The 20294-nt window shown below is 35.8% G+C and overlaps 1 protein-coding gene across 1 annotated transcript in view; it reads right to left on the reverse strand.

Moving 5' to 3' along the window:
- LOC107041122 (EF-hand domain-containing protein D2 homolog) overlaps positions 1–16488 on the reverse strand; it is a 21520-nt gene extending 5032 nt beyond the window's left edge. Inside the window, exon 1 of the mRNA XM_015261528.1 lies at positions 15985–16488. Coding sequence (XP_015117014.1) covers positions 15985–16154 — 170 coding nt within the window. The 5' untranslated portion in view covers positions 16155–16488. The remainder of the gene's footprint in view (positions 1–15984) is intronic.
- Positions 16489–20294: the final 3806 nt, after the last annotated feature.

Raw genomic sequence — 20294 nt, forward strand, 5'->3', positions numbered from 1 at the left:
TGTCAGGAAGTGAAAAAGATTGAGCTCAATAAAACACGCTCTATCTTTTCATTTTTCCTCTCTATTTATCTTTCCTCGTTGTAGCGATGATGAAAAAATAATGCTGCAGGTTGCTTTTGACCCGTGACTCGTGCTATGCACTTCGCGAAATAACAGTTTGGCGCAAGTCACGTCAAGGCAACGGTCATTAGGTTTTGATATTCCGCGTGTGTGACGCTGAAGCAAGTATACATATAGAACTGAAACAGTCACAATGACTGAACTGGAAGGTACAAATGCGCAGTTTTTTTCTGAATTATTTTTCACCATTTTATTTCGTGAGTCATAGTGTTTTTCTCTTCATTCAGTTTATCACTGCTCTACCATAATATTTGTAGCGAGAGTCATTATGAGGTGCAGCTCAAAGGGTTAATTAAGAGAACCTGGTTTAATGACCACTAACTCTTTTATTTACTTGTTTTTCTTTTATAAATTACAGGAATTTCGCCCGAGTGTTTTATGTAATGACGGAACTTGGAGATTTTATTCAATATTCTCTGAATTATTGTTAAATGTTACATTTCGTTACGTGTTGTTATGGATTGTAATAGTTTGAAATTAAATCATTAGTGTTAGAAACTTTTTGAATTTTCGATGTTGCGAGGTTGAATTTAATTTCAGATGAAATCGTTCACTAAATTTCTTCTTCATCTTGAAAATTCAAGAAAATTGGGGTTTTGCATGTTAAACGATCATTGATTTTTCAATAAAAGCTTGAATTTTCAAGGTTTTCCAGTGCCGTATGGACCTGACAATCGAGAATTACTTGAATTTTCGCAAAAGTAACTGATTCGTCGATGAAGAAATATACAGAAATTTCATGTGAGCTGATCGTTGTTCAAAATTTCAAGCTTTTTCACTTGAAATTTCCTGGGGTTCTTTGAGCAGATGACTGAGGTGAGGAAATTGTTCTTCTTTTAAATTCTAAACCTGGAGATTATTCAAGGGAATTCAATGTGCAGTATTGAGTAATTTATATAAATAAAGGAAAAGACAATGATTTAAATTAGCATTTGCCACTTTCTTATTCAATTTAATAATTGGATTTTATTCCAATGTATTACCAGATTTATTATTCTTTTGAATGAACTTTAGCAATCTTCGATAGTATTTCATTAATAAATGATGAAAATAAGAAAATACCATATATTGCAGTATTCAAAATTAAATTACCGCACTCAGAATTTTTTTGAAATTCAAGTAAAGTGTAAAAAATTTTCGATCACATTTTTAAAAAATGCAAGTGGATTATCATTTTTATGCATTTTGAATTTATTTTAATCAAAATCCAACAGAATGTTAATCGTTGCTTCTTTCTGTGAAGATTGACATTTTATCACTCAATAACAGTCTAAATTTTCAAATCAATCGTGAAAATTAAATATTCCATTCAGTAGAATTTCCAATAACTCTACTAATTCGTCAATAACAACGTGAATTGAAACTTCACGTGAATTTATCGTTGCGAAGAAGTTCTGGGTTTTTAATCTTAAATTTCAAGAATTATTTTCAATCCCAGCTTTTTTACATTTCTATCCATCCACATCATTCTGTCACCCAGCATTGATGTATTTGCCGCCAAGACTACTTCTCCCGCCTGGTACACGTATCCACAAATCTCGCCACCTGACGTTTTATCGTATTCCTTTGTTAACCATTACCTTGTTCGAAAGACCAGTGTACGTAAGACTCTCTCATGGAAGTGAGTAATGCGATATCGAGTGTGTCCGAACAGCTCAGCTGTATCGAATTCCATTTGTCGCTGTGGCTTGCCATATTTAAAGGGACAAAATATATATGCACAAGGTGTAAAAATTAAAGACGGAAAAAGGGGATTACGCAGGGAGTTGGACCAGGCGCAGTATCACCTCACTCAGGCGTGGGCATCCGCATCACTCGAAATGTCGCTCACCAACTCGTATCCTTGAGATCGATAAATAAGCCGCAGGGAAAGCTAATATCCCACGCTAGGAATGCCACTCGAGTTTTGGATTTCTTCATAAAACTTCCGGTATAACGATTACTCGGGAAACATTGACGTTTTATGCGAATTTAAATTGCAGCGCGAGAATACGCGAGCCGTGTGATTTCTCATTGTCACGCGATACGATGGTCCCCTTCGCTTTTTGAACTCATGTTGTAATAATAAAAATACTTGACGTATTAATCAGTTTAGGAATGGAGTTCTAGAATGCAATTCAACTTTGCACTGTTGGAAAAAATTTTAATTTCGTGCAAGTTGATTAGTAATTTTCAGAAATAAATTATGAAACTTCAGTTTTCACTGCACGGAGAGAAATCTTATCGTAAAAAGGAGAAAGGAAATCGATCTCGTAATATCTCGAAAATCTCGAATAAGCGTAAGCGTAAGACTGAAACCGAAGCGCCACTACGTGATAAGATGAGAAGGCGCGTGCGTAGCACGCGCGGCCGATTTCGTATTCACTAAAAATGACGTATATTTTCTGTAATTCCGGAGCGAAATGTGGTTGTACGAAATTTTACGGAACTGTCACGGAATTTTTCCAGAGCGTTCGGTAATTTTTACCTGAATTGCCTATGAAAAATTACAATACCGTCCCTTAAATTCTCCGAGTTGATTACGTACTCTGTGAGCGAACTATGAGTTCCGTAATTTTTATTGAACATTTCGCCGTGTGAAAATTTAATGAAGTTTCAAAGGATTTACTTGAATTTTCAATCAAAACATGAACATTCGGTACTAAATTACCCTGAATTTCCAGTTGATGTAAAATTCACGAATTTATTCACTTTAATTTTTCTGATTTCCATTGATTTTTCCACAAAATTCGGAAGTTTCAATGACGAAATTCCTTGAAATTTCAACCATGCAATTTTTTAATTAACTAAAATTCACCTATAGGGGTAATTACATTTTATTTTATTACTAGAGGCTACGCCCCCTGCTCGCCTCCGGTAGCCAACCCCCATAATCGTTGTCCTGATCCTTGTGACCTTTAATCTGACCTTTGTGACCCTTATTCTGACCCTCATGGCCATTATTTTAACCCTTGTGACCCTTAATTGTGAAGTCTGGATTTCGAGTAGTAAATGTTTATCACCAGGAGTCGATTTGGATGTTTATAATACAGAGAGAAATAAATCTTCATTTTATTATTTAAATAATGAATTTATGGTGTTTTAATGCATTAATTGATGTGAATATCTATTTCCGTTGTACGAAATTTTACGGAACTGTCACGGAATTTTTCCAGAGCGTTCGGTAATTTTTACCTGAATTGCCTATGAAAAATTACAATACCGTCCCTTAAATTCTCCGAGTTGATTCCGTAATCGGTGAGCGAACTGTGAGTTCCGTAATTTTTACTGAACATTTCGCCGTGTGAAAATTTAATGAAGTTTCAAAGGATTTACTTGAATTTTCAATCAAAACATGAACATTCGGTACTAAATTACCCTGAATTTCCAGTTGATGTAAAATTCACGAATTTATTCACTTTAATTTTTCTGATTTCCATTGATTTTTCCACAAAATTCGGAAGTTTCAATGACGAAATTCCTTGAAATTTCAACCATGCAATTTTTTAATTAACTAAAATTCACCTATAGGGGTAATTACATTTTATTTTATTACTAGAGGCTACGCCCCCTGCTCGCCTCCGGTAGCCAACCCCCATAATCGTTGTCCTGATCCTTGTGACCTTTAATCTGACCTTTGTGACCCTTATTCTGACCCTCATGGCCATTATTTTAACCCTTGTGACCCTTAATTGTGAAGTCTGGATTTCGAGTAGTAAATGTTTATCACCAGAAGTCGATTTGGATGTTTATAATACAGAGAGAAATAAATCTTCATTTTATTATTTAAATAATGAATTTATGCTGTTTTAATGCATTAATTGATGTGAATATCTATTTCCGTATTGAATGAATGAGGTACCAATTAAAAATATTCGTTCATTTCCTCAAATGTCAGAGTAAAAAATCATAATAAGATGACAGATTATAATAACACATGCAAGAGATGCGTAGTTGGCGGTAAAGGTCGACGAATACGTTATCCAGATGAAGGAGAATGAAAATCAATAGACCTTGAGAGCCTTGAAATACCACTGCATCCCATTGATTTTACTTTCCTTGGCGCGCATGCAGGAAGTGAGGCAGTATGGAAGTTTGCTAGGAGTCTCACCACGATAACTTTCATTTAATCTGAAATAATATCGCTCACATGCTTATGGAAAGGTAATTACTCTCCTCGAACCCGTGCGGCATCGGTGACCCCGAGTCAGTAATTTGCGATGCATGTTCGAAATTCCTGGATATTCAAATCAATCCCATTCGATTTTACTCGTCGCTTCCGGTTTCTTTTGGATTGCACGGAGGGTTTTCGCAGTTGCAATATAGTTTTGCGTCGCGAAATGCCGACTGTGGAGACGCGGAAACTCGGTCAAGGTGAACGAATGGAACTGTTGTCCTTTCTGAGAAGGTTTTACTCTCAAACAGGAGAAGTAATGCGTCGGGATATTCTTCTTTCCTCCGGGGAATTAATTAATTTTCATAATGTGAAGGGAAATTTGGATGAGACTTTGATGGGATTGAGGCATTAACGTGAGGTACTGACGATTATAGCAGAGATGTGCAAAAATGTTGGGACGCGTCATATCTCTGTCACATAACCGTCATATTCCAACTGAATAAATTATGGTAAATCCTTAATTTTATGACATATTTTGTGACAAATTCTAGAGGAGGAACCGTAATATTCTATCTGAATGGCAGAAACAATGTCGAAGTATTAAAAATTTTATGATTGCTGCCCAATTTTATGATATTTTTTATGACACAAATCTTATGTAATCGTCATATTCCATCTAAATAGAAGTAACAATGTTAAGCGACTCAAAATGTCTTGAAGTTTGAAATTTTACGACATTTTTGGGGCACAAATCTTGTGTGACCGTCATATTTCATCTAAATAGTAATAAAAATGGCACATTTATCGAAATTTCCTACTGGCTTCTCAATTTTATGACATTTTTTGTGACATAGATTCTATGTGACCGTTATATTCCATCTAAATAGTAATAAAAATGTCATATTTTTCGAAATTTCATAGGGGCTCCTCAATTTTATGCCATTTTTTACATTCGTGTCAACAGTAATTAAAAATAAAAATGCAATAACTCTACTAAAAACTACAATAATCCTGTGAAATTGTTGCAATAAACATTGGAATGATACCAAACACGTATTTCCCACTAAAATTTCGGTAAAAGCCAAAACCGATTCCTAAAATTCAGCGGTAATTTTCAATAAATTAACCTCCCCGAGTGGAATATCATCAATGATTCGACAGTCTACTCAATTACCGTAACACTAATCATTGGAACAAATGTAATTGCTGGAATGGTTGATACTTACCCGGGATAATTGAATTGTACGCGCATGGAAATATTGACCTCAATACGCCCGAACTGTATTAATAAAGAGAGTTATGCTCGAGGGTAAATCATTATTGCAGGATTAGATATCGTGAATGCAATAAATGGAGCACAGAGTTCAGCTTCAACTTTTTCGTGTATACCCGTTCTCACGTTTTTTCAATCTATCGGAATTCAATGAAGTAGTTTCAACGAGTTGGTTTTTCATCGGGGAAAAAGTCGTTTCATCGGCTCAACTAAATATTTATCGGATTTTTTAAAACTAGACTAGAGTTGAATGTAGAATGGAGAGTGGAATTTATATTTGCAAATTATTTTTAGAGAATTGGGTTGTAGCAGGAATTTCGACAGCTATTCATATTTTTTTATTGCGAAGAATCGTGAAAATGATTTCAATGAATAACAAAAAATAAACGATAATCAATTTTTTATTGTTCATCGAAAAGAAGAAATACATGTCCTTTCTAATATTCACAGCCAGTAGTAAAAAAAATCATGCAAAACCCCAATTGTGGCCTATTAAACAGAATCATTAGGTGAATGTCCCCTCAATAAGCAATAATCCTTGACCCAATGGAGAATTCTATCGCATTACACCGATTTTCAGAACGTAACGTTTAGAAATGTGATACACCGAGAATTTACACGATCTTTCCACTGGAGATTGAATGACATGTGGAATGACATCACGACGTGATCACGTAAGAATAGAAAAACCAGGGAAGACTCAAACAAAAACAGCTCGGACGAGTGCAGTCGAGACGACAATTATCACCATGTGAATTCCAAAAGTTTCGGCACACATTTCCTTGACGGGCGGAGAAGGTGGAATTGTCTCAACTGGGCTGAGTGCCCCTCGTATAGAAAAAAAATGGAGGAGAATGAGCGGCAGTCCGTGCCACTTGGGCTATGGGATTTTTTTCCTTTTTTAACGCGCGATAATGAAAGGCCCTCGAGTGCTTGGTGCTCGCGTTTCGCTGAATCGTGAAATACACCCTGGGTGTTACGTCTATGATATTATGTTCGAGAGCTGATGCTGGGAGGCTCGCTGAAGAATTCAATGCGGGCCTTCTGGCTCTTTGTTATTACCCGGAGGGAAGATATTAAGAACTAGTTATTGTTGTTCAATACAGTTTTTATGCGGTAATTACGGTTTATTGACAGTAAAAACGATATAAATGTTCTTCACGTGGAGAATTGATTAATGTTTTTTTATTATTGATCAATTCCTTTTGACGCAAAGAATAATTTGTTCACGGAGAGAAATATTCAATAAAAATTACGTATCTTTTCCGTAATTCCGGAGCGAAATGTGGTTGTAGGAAATTTTACGGAACTGTCACAGAATTTTTCCGGAGCGTTCCGTAATTTTTATCGGAATCTGTTGTGAAAAATGACGATACCGTCACTTAAATTTTCTGAGTCGATTCCGTAATCGGTGAGTGAAGTGACAGTTCCGTAATTTTTACTGAACATTTCTCTCCGAGTGGGAAAGAATCCCTGAAGTTTTATAATGGTGCGGTATATTGGGCTGTCAGGAATGTTTACTGTAATTCTAACAAAAGATGCGCAGAGAGAATGCGAGAAAAAATTAGTTTTGCCGAAAGATTTAATTTTGTGAAAGTTATTACATTTTCTTCTATCAAGTTCGTCAATTTACCTCAAGTAAATCTGCTTTTCACGCCATCAAATATTCTCAATAAAATTGAGGGATAACTTTCAGCCCATTTTTTACTCCTTAAAACTCTAATCACTCCATTAAATTTATTCTCCTCGATTTGTTATTTTTTCATCGAGGCCAAGCCCCGAAGAAATCCCCGACTGAATTCCCCGGAAAATCATCGTAAGTGGCATTTATTCACCGTTACCCGTAAATGGAAATGATGTGTAAGGTAATGTATCGCTTATCCCCATCGATTCCACCGTGAATGTGAAATTTTCCCATCACAAATGAGTGATTACCAATGATGCAGACAAAAAAGAAATGCATTGGTACGTTTTAAGAATACACTTTCATTTTTTCCCAAGTTAGCATTCCATGAGGAATGGCCTTGGCATCAGTCTGACATTAAATTCGAATGGCGTTTATGGGTGGCATTATGCCCATGTGCATGCTCGCGAATTGGAAAGTGAAGTTCTCCGTGTGAAAGGCGTAGGCCAAGTGCTGTTTTTGTTATAATTCACGGAGTTGTAAAACTTCTAGGGGAGAAATTGTCTCGTAAAAAATTGCCCGATGTTACTGTCTTCAGGGAGAAATTTTTGTGAACATAAAGTGTTGGGTCTCGGAGGGAAATCCAACAAGTCATCGGGTGTAAATCGATCGATTTAACCGTCCACGTGGGTTGTGCGCTGATTATATGCAGCATGACGTCGGCCTCGGAGTCACAAACTGGGGCTGGATTTAGCTTTACACCGAGTGTTGCGTAGTAACGTCAATGGGAATGGGAGGGAATTTCTTTTGAGGATAACTTCGTAGGGGAGATTTTCTCGGTGGGGGTTACGTCAATACAATTTTTATAGCAATCGAAATTTTGAGAAGACAAGACTGAACGAACAAGTTAATTAATTAAATTGAACGAGAGGAATGGGGTTTTGATAGATATGTCTAAATTTATATTCTACAGTGAGAAAAAAAATTCTCCGTCGTGTTGAATCAATTTATTTGTTATTAAAATTATCATTTTCGTAGTAGTGATTGGTCTCGGGAGACATTTATGTCTTTCGGGTAAATACATTCGTTATAGAGAGAATTATATGCGGCTCCGGTTTTATCAAGTGAATGTTATTGAGTAGTGTATATCTTTTTCCAATAAACAGTTATAATTTCCATGGAACGAATGATAATTTCAAGAGGAATCTACAATTTTCTTGCCGAAAACTGTGTTATTGGCAAAATTATATAATTTCGATGGCACAATTTTGTTTGGGAAAAAATATTGTCGTACAATAGATTATATTTTTTCCTACTAACAGTTCGACTTCGTCTAGAGATATTTCTGATGATCACGACAAAAATTTAATTTCTGTGAGATATATTAAATTTGCTTCTATCAAGTTGAATTTCCCTAAAGTAAATTTGTATTGGAAAAATTGATGACTCTAAAGTAAAAAGTAAAAAACTTTTAAAAAAAGTAAAAGAACCATGAATTATTGAAAATCAATGGAATTAGTAAAGTAGTTATGAATGTCTCTGGATTTCAGAGGAATTGAAAAATTTTTATCGACGAAATTGTGAAGAAAATCGTCGGGAAATCGTCAGACTCTTCAAAAAACAAATCTAATTGAATAACAAAATGTGACTGAAAAATTTGATGAAATCATTATATTCTCGATGAAATTTCAATTACAGATAAGACGAAAATTCAATATTTGACCAAAATTTCAAATCCAAAACAAATCACTACTAAAATGAGTGGAATTTTCAATTGATTCAGAATTCTAGAAAATATTTCCCTGAATGTTCCCAATTTTTTCTTTATACTCACTGAATAATTGACCTGAATTCTACAGTTTCCATGAATCATCTCGTAACACAATAAAGAATTCAGAGGAATTGATTTTTGAAAGTGATTTTTCAACGACAAAATTTCCTGAAATTTCGGCGAAAATGTCACTCGTCAAAAATATCCGATATTTTGCAAACATTAGAACTGATTTATTTTGTTTCGCCATCTTCCTATTAAACTATATCCATCGATCATACAGATGTATTTCACTGCTGAAACCCGTGAAGAATGTATCAATAACGGTTTCCGATTTTGATATCACCGTGCCACATTTAATGCGTCCGGACATTTGGCTACTGGAGAGCAATTGGTATTCAAGACATGCAATTTAATATCATGAATAACGGGCCCACCTATTTACTCATCGCATGTACAACAATATTATCATCTCCTACTGCACATTATTCTCGATCAGACAAATTCCCAACGATGCTCGATTCTTCTCGACCCCTGTGACACGTGCATGCAGATAATTTCCGCGGATTGAGAGTTTAAATAAAAATCAAGTGACACCGAGGGCGGCATGCTGCCTATACCGTAAAATCGCGTGAAGTTTATAAACGTGGGATTTGAAGTCACATGTAACTGTCGGGAGATAAGCGCATGAAAACCGGTTGTTCCCGCGTGGATTCAATTCAAGGAGATGATTATGTGCGAGACACAACGTGCAATAGAAATTTCACGGATTTGGGAGTTTATGGGTTGATCAGGATAATTATTGAGTGGAATTATGGGTGAATGGTTAGTTTGACACGAGAAGAGGGAATTTTTTTGCTGAATATGGATGATTAGATTCCCCTGAAATGTGGTTAAATCAACAGCAGGAAGTGTATCACGAGAGATAACTGCATGTAGCCCACTATCAAATATCGCGGTGACGATGACGGTTACATGGTCTCTTCTGTTCTTTTTTTAAATTTTGGTATTTATTGTCACAAGTCAAACATAATGCGAGGCGAAGATCTTTTACATTATGATGTAAATACATAAACGTTAATAGTGGTGTCGCGAGCGGGCGATCTTAAATCTAAACTATTTACAGAGTAATGGAAATCAGTAATAAATAATTACAGTTTCGTAAGCATTTTTTACTTCATCTTTTGCGTTGTGTTTCTTCGGAGTAATTTTATTTCTCTGTTTTAAGGCATCGGTGTTTTACCCGAGGGCATAGCAAAGCCAACAGTTTAAAGAAAGAATGGAGGAGTTCAGTTTAAAGAAAGAAGGAAAAGATAGCAGGAAAAAATGGAGGTAATTTAATTTTAGTTATTATTTCTCAGTATTTACCCTCTTTGTTTCGTCGCATTGCTTCCTAATGAAAATAAATCGCTGATGGAATAGATAACTCGATAAAGAGGTCACTGACAATAAAAAGCTAATCACAAAATCACGGTTCGTTAGGTAGAATTGACAACTGCCATTTTAAATCAGGCCAGGCCAGTGGGGGAAATGGCCTGATTGCAGCATTTCAATTAGAAGGGACCAGGAAGCGCCTGTGTTGATCAGAGGTCAGGAGCCTACTGGTCAGACAGTCTGACTCACTCCATTCATTTTTTTAAATTCGGAAGTCATTGAGTTGAGCAGGAAATCCCCGAAAACAAATAGATTCATCACTAACTCCTGCATGTTACTGATCAGTTAGTCAGTTAATTTGTGGAATATTCGATCAAATTTAGATGACAATGGTGAAACTGCAGGACTATTGTTGGGAATTTCTAATTAATTAAAAGAAAAAAATCATAACTACGACCAATCATCACAATAAAATTGAACTTTCAAATTCTATTGGAATTATTAACTCAATTTTCTCGATTGTGCGAGAAAAATTAGGAATTTTATTAATCAAAGGATCACTCGACTCAGTATCAAACTAACACTGTATCGAAAATTCACGTGTGTCATTTTAAGTAGTATAAATATGACTTGAATTTTGAACATTAAAATCTGAAATAAATTCTAAAAGAAAGCTAATATGAATAGAAACATTCTGGTTGAGTTTACGATCAATCGGCAGTCTAATATTACTGATAATAATTATTATAGAAATGAAAAAAATAGCAGTCTCATGAGAAATAAACTTTTTGAGATTAGGGAGAAAATTAAAATCTAGAAAAAAACCGAAAAATCAGAAAAAATGAATAAACGATCTGTGCACTAGATGAAAATAATCGTCGGTGTCATCGACGGCGGTGCGGCAGTGTGGTTAGAATGTGGGATTGGCATGCGGGAGACCCGGGTTCGATTCCCGCCTGGGGGTGCCAAAATTTGTGACACTTTAAATCTCACGGTTTCATTGTCGAGCGGGAGTCCCGCAAGAGACGACTGTACCTGGGCAGGTTTTTCCCTCAAAATGAGGTTTTCCCTTGTCCTTCGGCGTATGCGGTACACGGAGAGAAATATTCAACAAAAATCACGTATCTTTTCCGTAATTCCACAGCGAAATGTGGTTGTAGGAAATTTTACGGAACTGTCACGGAATTTTTCCGGACCGTTCCGTAATTTTTACCTGAATCTCTTGTGAAAAATTACAATACCGTCACTTAAATTTTCCGAGTCGATTCCGTAATCGGTGAGTGAAGTGAGAGTTCCGTAATGTTTACTGAACATTTCTCTCCGTGTACAGGGGGTTGGGGGGTGGGAAGGGAACAAATCGTAAAGACCTGAAAGGGTGTACGGGAAGAAAAAAAAAATAAAAGAGATCGTTCGAAAAACCATTTTGTTGAATGAAATTGAGTTTAAAGGGCCGCGGATATTTCAGATGTTATTTTATCGGGGCGAGCTCTCATTCTGGTTCCACTGCCAGGCTCAATTCGTTTTTTTCCTTCTCGGTGGCTTTTTGCTGGGGTCGGCTGGGGAGGAGGGAAATATTTTGAACCGGCAGATCCAACAATGCGAAGAGTGGCCAGGTAGGCCCAGGGACGCACTTTCCTGCCTCCGCACTGTACAACCGGCTGATTTCGACCGCACGAGACTCCAGGTGCTTCCTGGAAATAGATATAGCCTCCAAATGCCCACTTGCAACGATTGTATGTACCAGGATCCGGTGTAGTGAAATTGTGTTTCCTTCCTCGAAGGGACTAGACTTTATTATCACTTTTGTTTTATTTTGTAGAGGCGTAAATTTATTCAGAAAATACGAAGTGTTTCTCGTGTAAAATTTCGCGTTTGCAAATCCCATTGCCGGGCGGTAATTTGGTAGTTAATGGCGAATTTTAGTGGATTGAGATTTATTAAGGACGGATTTAATCAAGAGGACGCGGTAATTGTTGAAATCGTCATGAACCTTTCAAATTTCAAGCGAAAACTTCAGAATTCAGATAGATTGTGTTTGCGAAATATCAATCGATTTGTTGAAAATTCTATAAAAATTTCAGTCTTAATCTGATATGGAATTCAATTCCATGAGCCTCAAATTTCGACAATCAATCTGGAAATGCGAGTTGTCATTAAATCTTCTATATCCATTGAAATTGCATATAAATTTGAAATTTGATGAACTTTCAGATAAACCTCAAACGCAATTGCGAAATCAATTCGATGACAAAAGCAGTTAAATTATTATGCAATTGTCAGTTAAATTCCCATCACCTGCAATTTTGGGTAGAAAACTAGAATATTTTTATTTACTCTGAAATTTCAATTGTGATCTGATGAGGAAATCAATTCAATGCTGTCAAATTTTTACAATCAATCAGAACATTCAAGTGATCATCACATGAACTCGATCATTCTATATATTTGTTTTCTATAAAAATGTCCAACAGTATCGATTCACCGGGAATTCGTAAATTTTTACTGCAAAAAAAGTGAAATTTCAGTTCCGAACTCTTTTGAAAATGTGAAATTCCGATCTTTAGAGAATTATCGATTCCGTCAAATGAGAAATTAATTTCCATTGCTCATGTGAAATTATGTAAGCTGATTCAAGCTGGTGGAGAAGTAAAACAGAGAATTAATAATGCAAATACTCCTGCAACCGCGGTAGTGAGATATTTCTAGACCAGCGGGGATGTTGACCCCACCGAGATATTTGGCACGAATCATCAAATCCCGGAAAACAACTCCAAAATTAAACAAACAGGAGGTGCAGTCAGAGTTATCCCAGTGCAGGGATTGATGAACTCGTTCTCTCGATGTTTAATAATAACACTTGAACGATGTAGAGCGACAGTTGTGAAATTGAGATGTAAATATTTTTTCATCGCGACCTAAATGTCGAAGTCTGTCCTGTTGCTTTCGTTTGAGACATCTGGGGAGAGTTAATGTAATAAACAAGAGCTGTTGGCTCTCGAGATTGAATCATGATGACTTTTGTAAACAGAAGACGAGGATGGAAATAAGAAAACGGCATTTGGGCAACACCAATCGTTAGCTGTCGCTTTTTCCTCGTTATGAATGAATCACGACAATCGTTCAATTGAGTGATAATCATCATTTGAAATTGATCGAACACGATCGCAATTAAAAAATGTTATGATCATCAAATCACTCGCGAAAGGAGAATCGGATGAAGAGCATTCATTCATTTTCATCTAGGGGAGAAAGTACGCGTGGAAAAACTAGCGTGACACGTATCTGTTCGTCATTACAATTAATTTATACAGTTTTATCTCCGTAATAAATCAATTACGTGGAATAATGATGGATTCATAAAAAGTCTGTGGGAAAATAATCTCGATGATTGGTGTAACGCATAAGAATTCACATTCGTTTTATCTTCAGTTAAGAGTGGCGCGTTAATCATTCACTCGTTAGTGGCTATTTGTAGACGGAAATAATAGGATTTTCCTATTGCTCACTGACAGAGGGATTTAGTTGCTGTTAACGAAGCTTTTTAACTAATAGTTAATACTTAATGAATCGTGGTACAGTGAGAGAAAACATTAGTGGAACAGATTTACTTGAGGAAGATAAACCCATTTGAGAGAGGGAAATTCGATGTCTTTGAAAAAAATTAAATTTTTGTCGTGATATAATCTATTGTACGACGATCATTTGATGTGAACGAACTCCATAGGTGCATACAATAGAAAAAATACATTGACGGGGAAAGAATAATTTTTTCCCAAAAAATTGTCCCCTCGACATTATTTAGTTTTGCCAATAACACAGTTATCGGCAAGAAAATTGTAGTTTCCTCTTGAAATTATCATTTTTTCCATACAAATTATAAGTGTTTATTGGAAAAAATATATACTTACTGATTTGATAAATAGGAAGTAATATAATGAGTCTTTACCCTATTTAAATGATTCTCTCTACAAAAAATTGAAAATTCTCATCATTCCTTCATTTCCAAGAAAAAACAATCTCGAAAGATCGTAATTTTTTTGCAAGACGTAATTAGAGGACTGAGTACTCCCGCTTTTTCCCCCGTCGTCTCACGCAATTGAATCGAGAAATCTGACGATTAAATCGGAAGAACAAACGTCACGAGTCATTGATCCAGCGCTGACCGCAAGCCAAACCATAAATCGATCCCCACTGATGTGCTCTCGTCATCTAAGAGCGCTACCATAACAGGTAGTGGTACACTGAGAGAAAAACGAACGAGTTCTCAACCAAGTCTTGATTGGGCCAACAAAATCGTCGGTTGAAAATTACAAGAAAAAATTGTTTGCTTCGAATTCGAAAATCTCAAACTCGAATAATTGCTCTGCTTTCAACAACAACGAAATATTTGGCGCAAGAGGCGGATCAGTCATACAAGACAGTGCCTTTCCAGGATAAATATATCTTTTATAAGGGAGAGTGGGGTAAAACGGCCCCTTTTTTTTCGTGGTGCTCATAACTCAGAAACAAATTCATTAAGTAAGATCAGTCTAGGCTCATTCTAAAGGGGAAGAAGTGGAGTTTCCATGGAAAGAAATTCAATGAGCTGTTAACATTTTCGAAAAAATCGAAAGGGGCCGTTTTCCCCCAGTCCCCCCTGGAGCGAAATTTATCGAAAAATATTTTGCCCCTAAGTTACAAGATTGCTGTCATATCATTGTTATTATTTCATTTACGAACTAGGGGGCTACGCCCCCTGCTCGCTCTGCTCGTCAACCCCCATGGGACCCCCATGACCTTTAATTAGATCTTTATTCTCACCCTTATTTTGATCCTCATGAATCTTATTTTGATCATGACCCGGATTTAGACCCTTATTCTAACCCATGTAACCCTTAATCTGACCCCTGAGACCTGTAGTTTTTGACCCTTAATTTTGGAGTCTTAATTTTCATCACCAGAAGTCGATTCAGATTTTTATAATATTCTGTATATTATCCATTCATTTTTGTCTGTGATTTTTGAACAGGGATAGGCAATAATATTAGATTTTCGGAATATTAAAAAGGATTATCTCGTTATAATGTTCAAAGTTTAACTATATTTACCAAATTAAAAATATTATAGAATTTATTAGCTAAATTTTTTGATTGATGGTGAATAAAATATTTGATAATACTAAAATGTAACTTTTTGGTTACCAAGCTAATTCTAACTTTAGGTACTTGATTTTCGATTATCCAAATAATCGTCCATCTTCTTACATAATTATTGGTTGATAGAATATTTCGAAATTTAATTGTACAAATTGATGGTTACTATAATATTTAAAATTTTAAGATTTATGTTAAACATTGACAGCTTCACAATTTAACGGTAATTATAATTGGTTGATATGCCCATCACTGTTATTGAATAGCCAAAATGACAAACTACTAGCCCTCGTTTCATATAAAACGAGCATTCGCCGGGAGCAAAATACGTATGGGAGCATCGAACAACGAAGCAGTAGTGCTAGAAATTACATTTCTTGCTTGCACACAGAAAATTTTTTTTTTTTAAAGACTGAATCTGTGTTTGGAAGACAAATTTTCAGTCTCAGTGCACGTTTCGCACGTTTGCACAAAAAAATCCTTTTTTGATCATATTTAACGAACGATTTTTTGCCACGAGTAAAACTTGATTGAGAACTCTGCTGTTTTTATCTCTCAGTGTATAAAAATGCCTGGGAAAGGAGCGGGACTCACCTGTTGAAGGTCTGCTCGTACTGCTTGATCTCCCGACGAGACAGTTCATGAAATTCCGTGTAAACATTGACGAATTTGTACTGTTTTTTGACCTCTTTGCCCTCTTCGAGTTGATCGTTTATCTTCTGACGACGACTCAAAATCGTGCTGAGCTCTGCATCGGCCGGCATTCTCGATCCCCTTTTCTCTCAAGTGAACAATCGGATATTTTCGATGGGTGAAAATTCGGGGACTGCGTCACGACGCGTCTGGAGATTCTCTACGCGTGACCTTGAAACACGTGGTACCTGTTTATCGATCCACTGACCTCGAATTTAATCTCGGTGAGAAGTTGATCTTTAAATTTCGGGATTATTTGGCGAATTTTGAGAGATCACACTCGGGGAACTCACTCGGGACGAGGTTTTTGTGAGGGTTTTGTGGAAATTTGAGAGAGAAAATGCCGGGAAATAGTGCATCCGCACTGTTAGAAGATCGCGCGTGTACTGAGGCCTCAGCTGGCGCTTGACGGCTGACCTCCCCGGTCTCGCTTTACGGTGCGGCCCGTGGGGGCGCCTGCGCCCCTTCCACACGACCAAATGAACAATATTATTTCGGTTATCTGGTGGGTGATAAGTAAGATAAGTAATTAAATGATAGTTGGTGTGGAAAAGCGATTCCAGTGATGAGTAATTTCTTTTAATTTTGATTCTGCGGTTGAATGAAATTTTTATATTGATGAATTGAGGAGAAGAATTTTTTAGAGTGATTAATTTGACGAAAAATCATCGAAATATTTGTACGCAGACATCTAAAAAGCAATTAATACCCTTCAATATATAATAAAAAAAAGGGAAATCGATTTTTCTCTATAATGCAACGTAAATTTTGAGTAGAAAATTTGATAATATTATGTGTGGCAATTAATTTTTAAGGGCTCTTGGATTGGATTTCTCCAAAGGATATTCGATTTTCTCACCACGAAATTCACCTGTTGCCAAGAAATTTGACAAAAAATAGTAGAGAGCGATGGACGATACGTTGATTAAAATCAAGTAAATTTTTTATTCAAGAGCAGTAGCTCTTTCCACTACCACATCCCTTGAAAATAATTGCCACGCCTAATATTTTTATTTACGTTGCATGGAATGGAAATAAAAATATTCTCAAATTGAACTCCACATCAAATTCAGTAGCGAAGTGGTAAAACGGTACAAGTTAATTTCGACTATTGACCAGTTTTCAATTAATATCTCGGAATCTAGGGGAGATGGCAAAATTTTTGTTATAACCTTTTTTGTAGAGCCGATTGAGTGCTACAACAAATGTAATTACGAAAATTTCGCTATTTCCCATAGATTCGGAAATATTACTCAAAAACTCAACTGGGAGATAAGTGGACTCAAACCGTTTTACCACTTCGTTACTAAATTGTAATTTAAAAAAGTAAAAGAAAAATGAATTATTGAAAATCAATGAAATCAGAAAATTAAACAACTTTCCCCGACGAAATTGTGAAGAAATTCAGACACCTGAAAAAACAAACCTGATTGTATAACAAAATGTACCTGAAAAATTTAATGAAATCATCAATTTCTTGATGAAGTTTCAAGTACGCATCAGACGAAAATTTAACAACTGACTAAAATGTCAAATCAAAAACAAATATTCGCTACTAATTTTCGTGAAAGATATCAAATTTCTTTTTAACAACTTAGCTAATTTTCCTCAAGTAAATCTGTTCCACTCCATCAAATATTCTCACACATAGATTTTGGCAGAGCTAATTTTCTCGCTCAATGTGCATCAGAGTATCACGTTTAACACACGTAATACCCCTGAATAAAAAAGGGAAATGGATTCTTCTCTAGAATGCGAGAGTTGGCTGGAAGTGAATGAAAAACCTCGAGAATTTTTATTCCCAAGAGTATAATAGTTGAAGAACACGCGCCATAGGTAATTGTGGGTTCACGCGACAGTGAGAGAACACATTTTTTTTCAATTCCGATTCACCTGTTTTCCGGTGACAACGCCATTGTTCCACATAAGTAAGGGGATCACTTTTTCCTCAACAATCCGTCAATAAAATGCGTGCAATTTTTTTCCCTCAGTTCTCCACGTGTACGAGTGAAATTTATCTGTGGAAGGCTCGAATTAAGGATAGAAAACAAATTGTTTATTGTTCTCGTTCGTGGTGGGGTTTGATTCACAGTTCCGGAGTTGGGTGAATCAGGACGCGCGACGATTTTATACAACCCGCTGAATCTATTACTTATTTATGATTGTATGGCTATGCGTGAGAAGAGGCATTTTCACGAGTATCTAACGAGGAAGAAAGCGTGCTCGACGGATATAGTTAGTTGGGAGGTTGAAAATTATTTTGACATTTATCTGTAGAAAATGTTTCCATCAGAATTTGTTGAGGATTAATTTTGACATTTACAATTGTTTTGCGCAGTTAAAACAATTCTGGCATTCTTGGTGACTGTTGTTGGTAAAATTGAAGGGCTTGTGTTGTCAGTGGAAAGACAGGTGACGTTCTCAATTTAATTACCGAAAGACGAGTCGCTTTGTCCCAGTACCTGGGAAGACAGAAAAATAAATGTCATCAGATGGAGAGTTTTTCATCTGTATTTCTGCCACCACTGAACTATTCCGACAATTTTTCCTTCGTTAGAATTCATTAGAACTTTCAATGATTTTAGTGTTTAAATTATGAAGGTCTCAATTTTATTCTCCATTCTGAACAGTTGGGAAATATTCGAAGATCTGAATAAATTATAAAGTTTATTTTTTGCGGAGTATGCATAAAATAATGAGTAATGCCTTTTTTTCGAGACACTATCTTTAATTTGAAGGCAATTTATTCTCTGAATAAAACAAATGAAACATGAAACTTCGAAACTTATACAATTGCTACTCATTACCAAAACGGGTGGTCTTATTCTCAATCTTGTTAATTTTAGGAATGATTCTTCATCTCTACTTTGAAGTTGAAAAAAGTAATCACAAATTAAGAGCAATGTTCTTATGGATATCTAAGTCCTTCGACAATTCCTTTTACCTTAGAATTCTTTAGAACTTTCAATGATTTTATTATTTAAATTCTGGAGGTCTCAATTCTATTCTTCGTTGGGAAATACTCCAAGATCTGAATAAATTATAAAGTTTATTTTTTGCGGAGCATATATAAAATAATGAGTAATGCCTTTTTTTCGAGACACTATCTTTAATTTGAAGGCAATTTATTCTCTGAATAAAACAAACGAAACAAGGAACTTCGAAACTTACACAATTATTGCGCGACGTTATCGGATGCGATAAGAAAACGTAAATTAATATTTATCGAGCGTCGTATCTCCTAGATTTGAATTGAGCTCTTTCAGAAGATATGTCATTACGCGCAATTGAACTTACTCATTGACTCTTGGATAACACGATATCAGGTGACGCTGCTTAATACTGTATCATCATCCACTCACTATCATATTATTCACACTCTCGTTTGTTGCAAAGTGAAAACTCGAATGAAGAGGAATAAAGTGCAGATGAAAATGGTACCACTGAGTTGTAAGTTTTTTATGACAAGACGGTGGGCATAAATGAATTAAATATGAGGAAGATAAGCTCACGCAACAGCTGTAAAAATCAGAAAGCTTTCAGTCACTTTGGCATGGCTTGGAGCGTCTCTTCGCGATAATACACCCAGCAAAATCATATTTTGTCACGGAGAGGCTTTTACGATGCGGTTTTCAATTGTATTGTCGGTTTTGATTTAGCACCGACTGCGGTTACTATACGCAAACGCATATTTCAAAACGTAGTGTCCTCTCTTCAGTGCTAGAAGTAGTATGCGAATTATTTTAAAGAACTTTGACTCATGGGGGTTAATAAGTGAATAGTAATGGGATGGGCAATAAAAATTGTCACTCAATCAATTTTTGTACGGATTTTTAAATTAATAATTCCTGAAATTCACGAGATGTCTGAATATTCAATTCTGTGAAGTGAATTACCAGTAAATAGACCAATAATTTGCATGGAATACTGAATTGGTTGGAAAATGGAAATTTCCTCTGAAGTTTTATAAATAATGAGAGGATTATTCGAAAATCTGATGAAAATTATCATTTAAACATTTTTTGTATGAATTTTCGAATTGATAGCTCTCGAAAATCACGAGAAGTTTGTGCATATTCAATTCTTTGAAGCCGATTATCGATAAATACATCAATAATTTGCATATAATACTGAATATTCACGAAGAATTGTTTGGAAAATTGAAAATTCTTCTGAACTTTCATGAATAATGCGGAGGTTTTTGGACAGAA

The sequence above is a fragment of the Diachasma alloeum genome, unplaced genomic scaffold (genome assembly GCF_001412515.2).
Source record: "Diachasma alloeum isolate Michigan unplaced genomic scaffold, Dall2.0 Dall_scaffold_00179, whole genome shotgun sequence".
Classification (NCBI taxonomy): Eukaryota; Metazoa; Arthropoda; class Insecta; order Hymenoptera; family Braconidae; genus Diachasma; species Diachasma alloeum.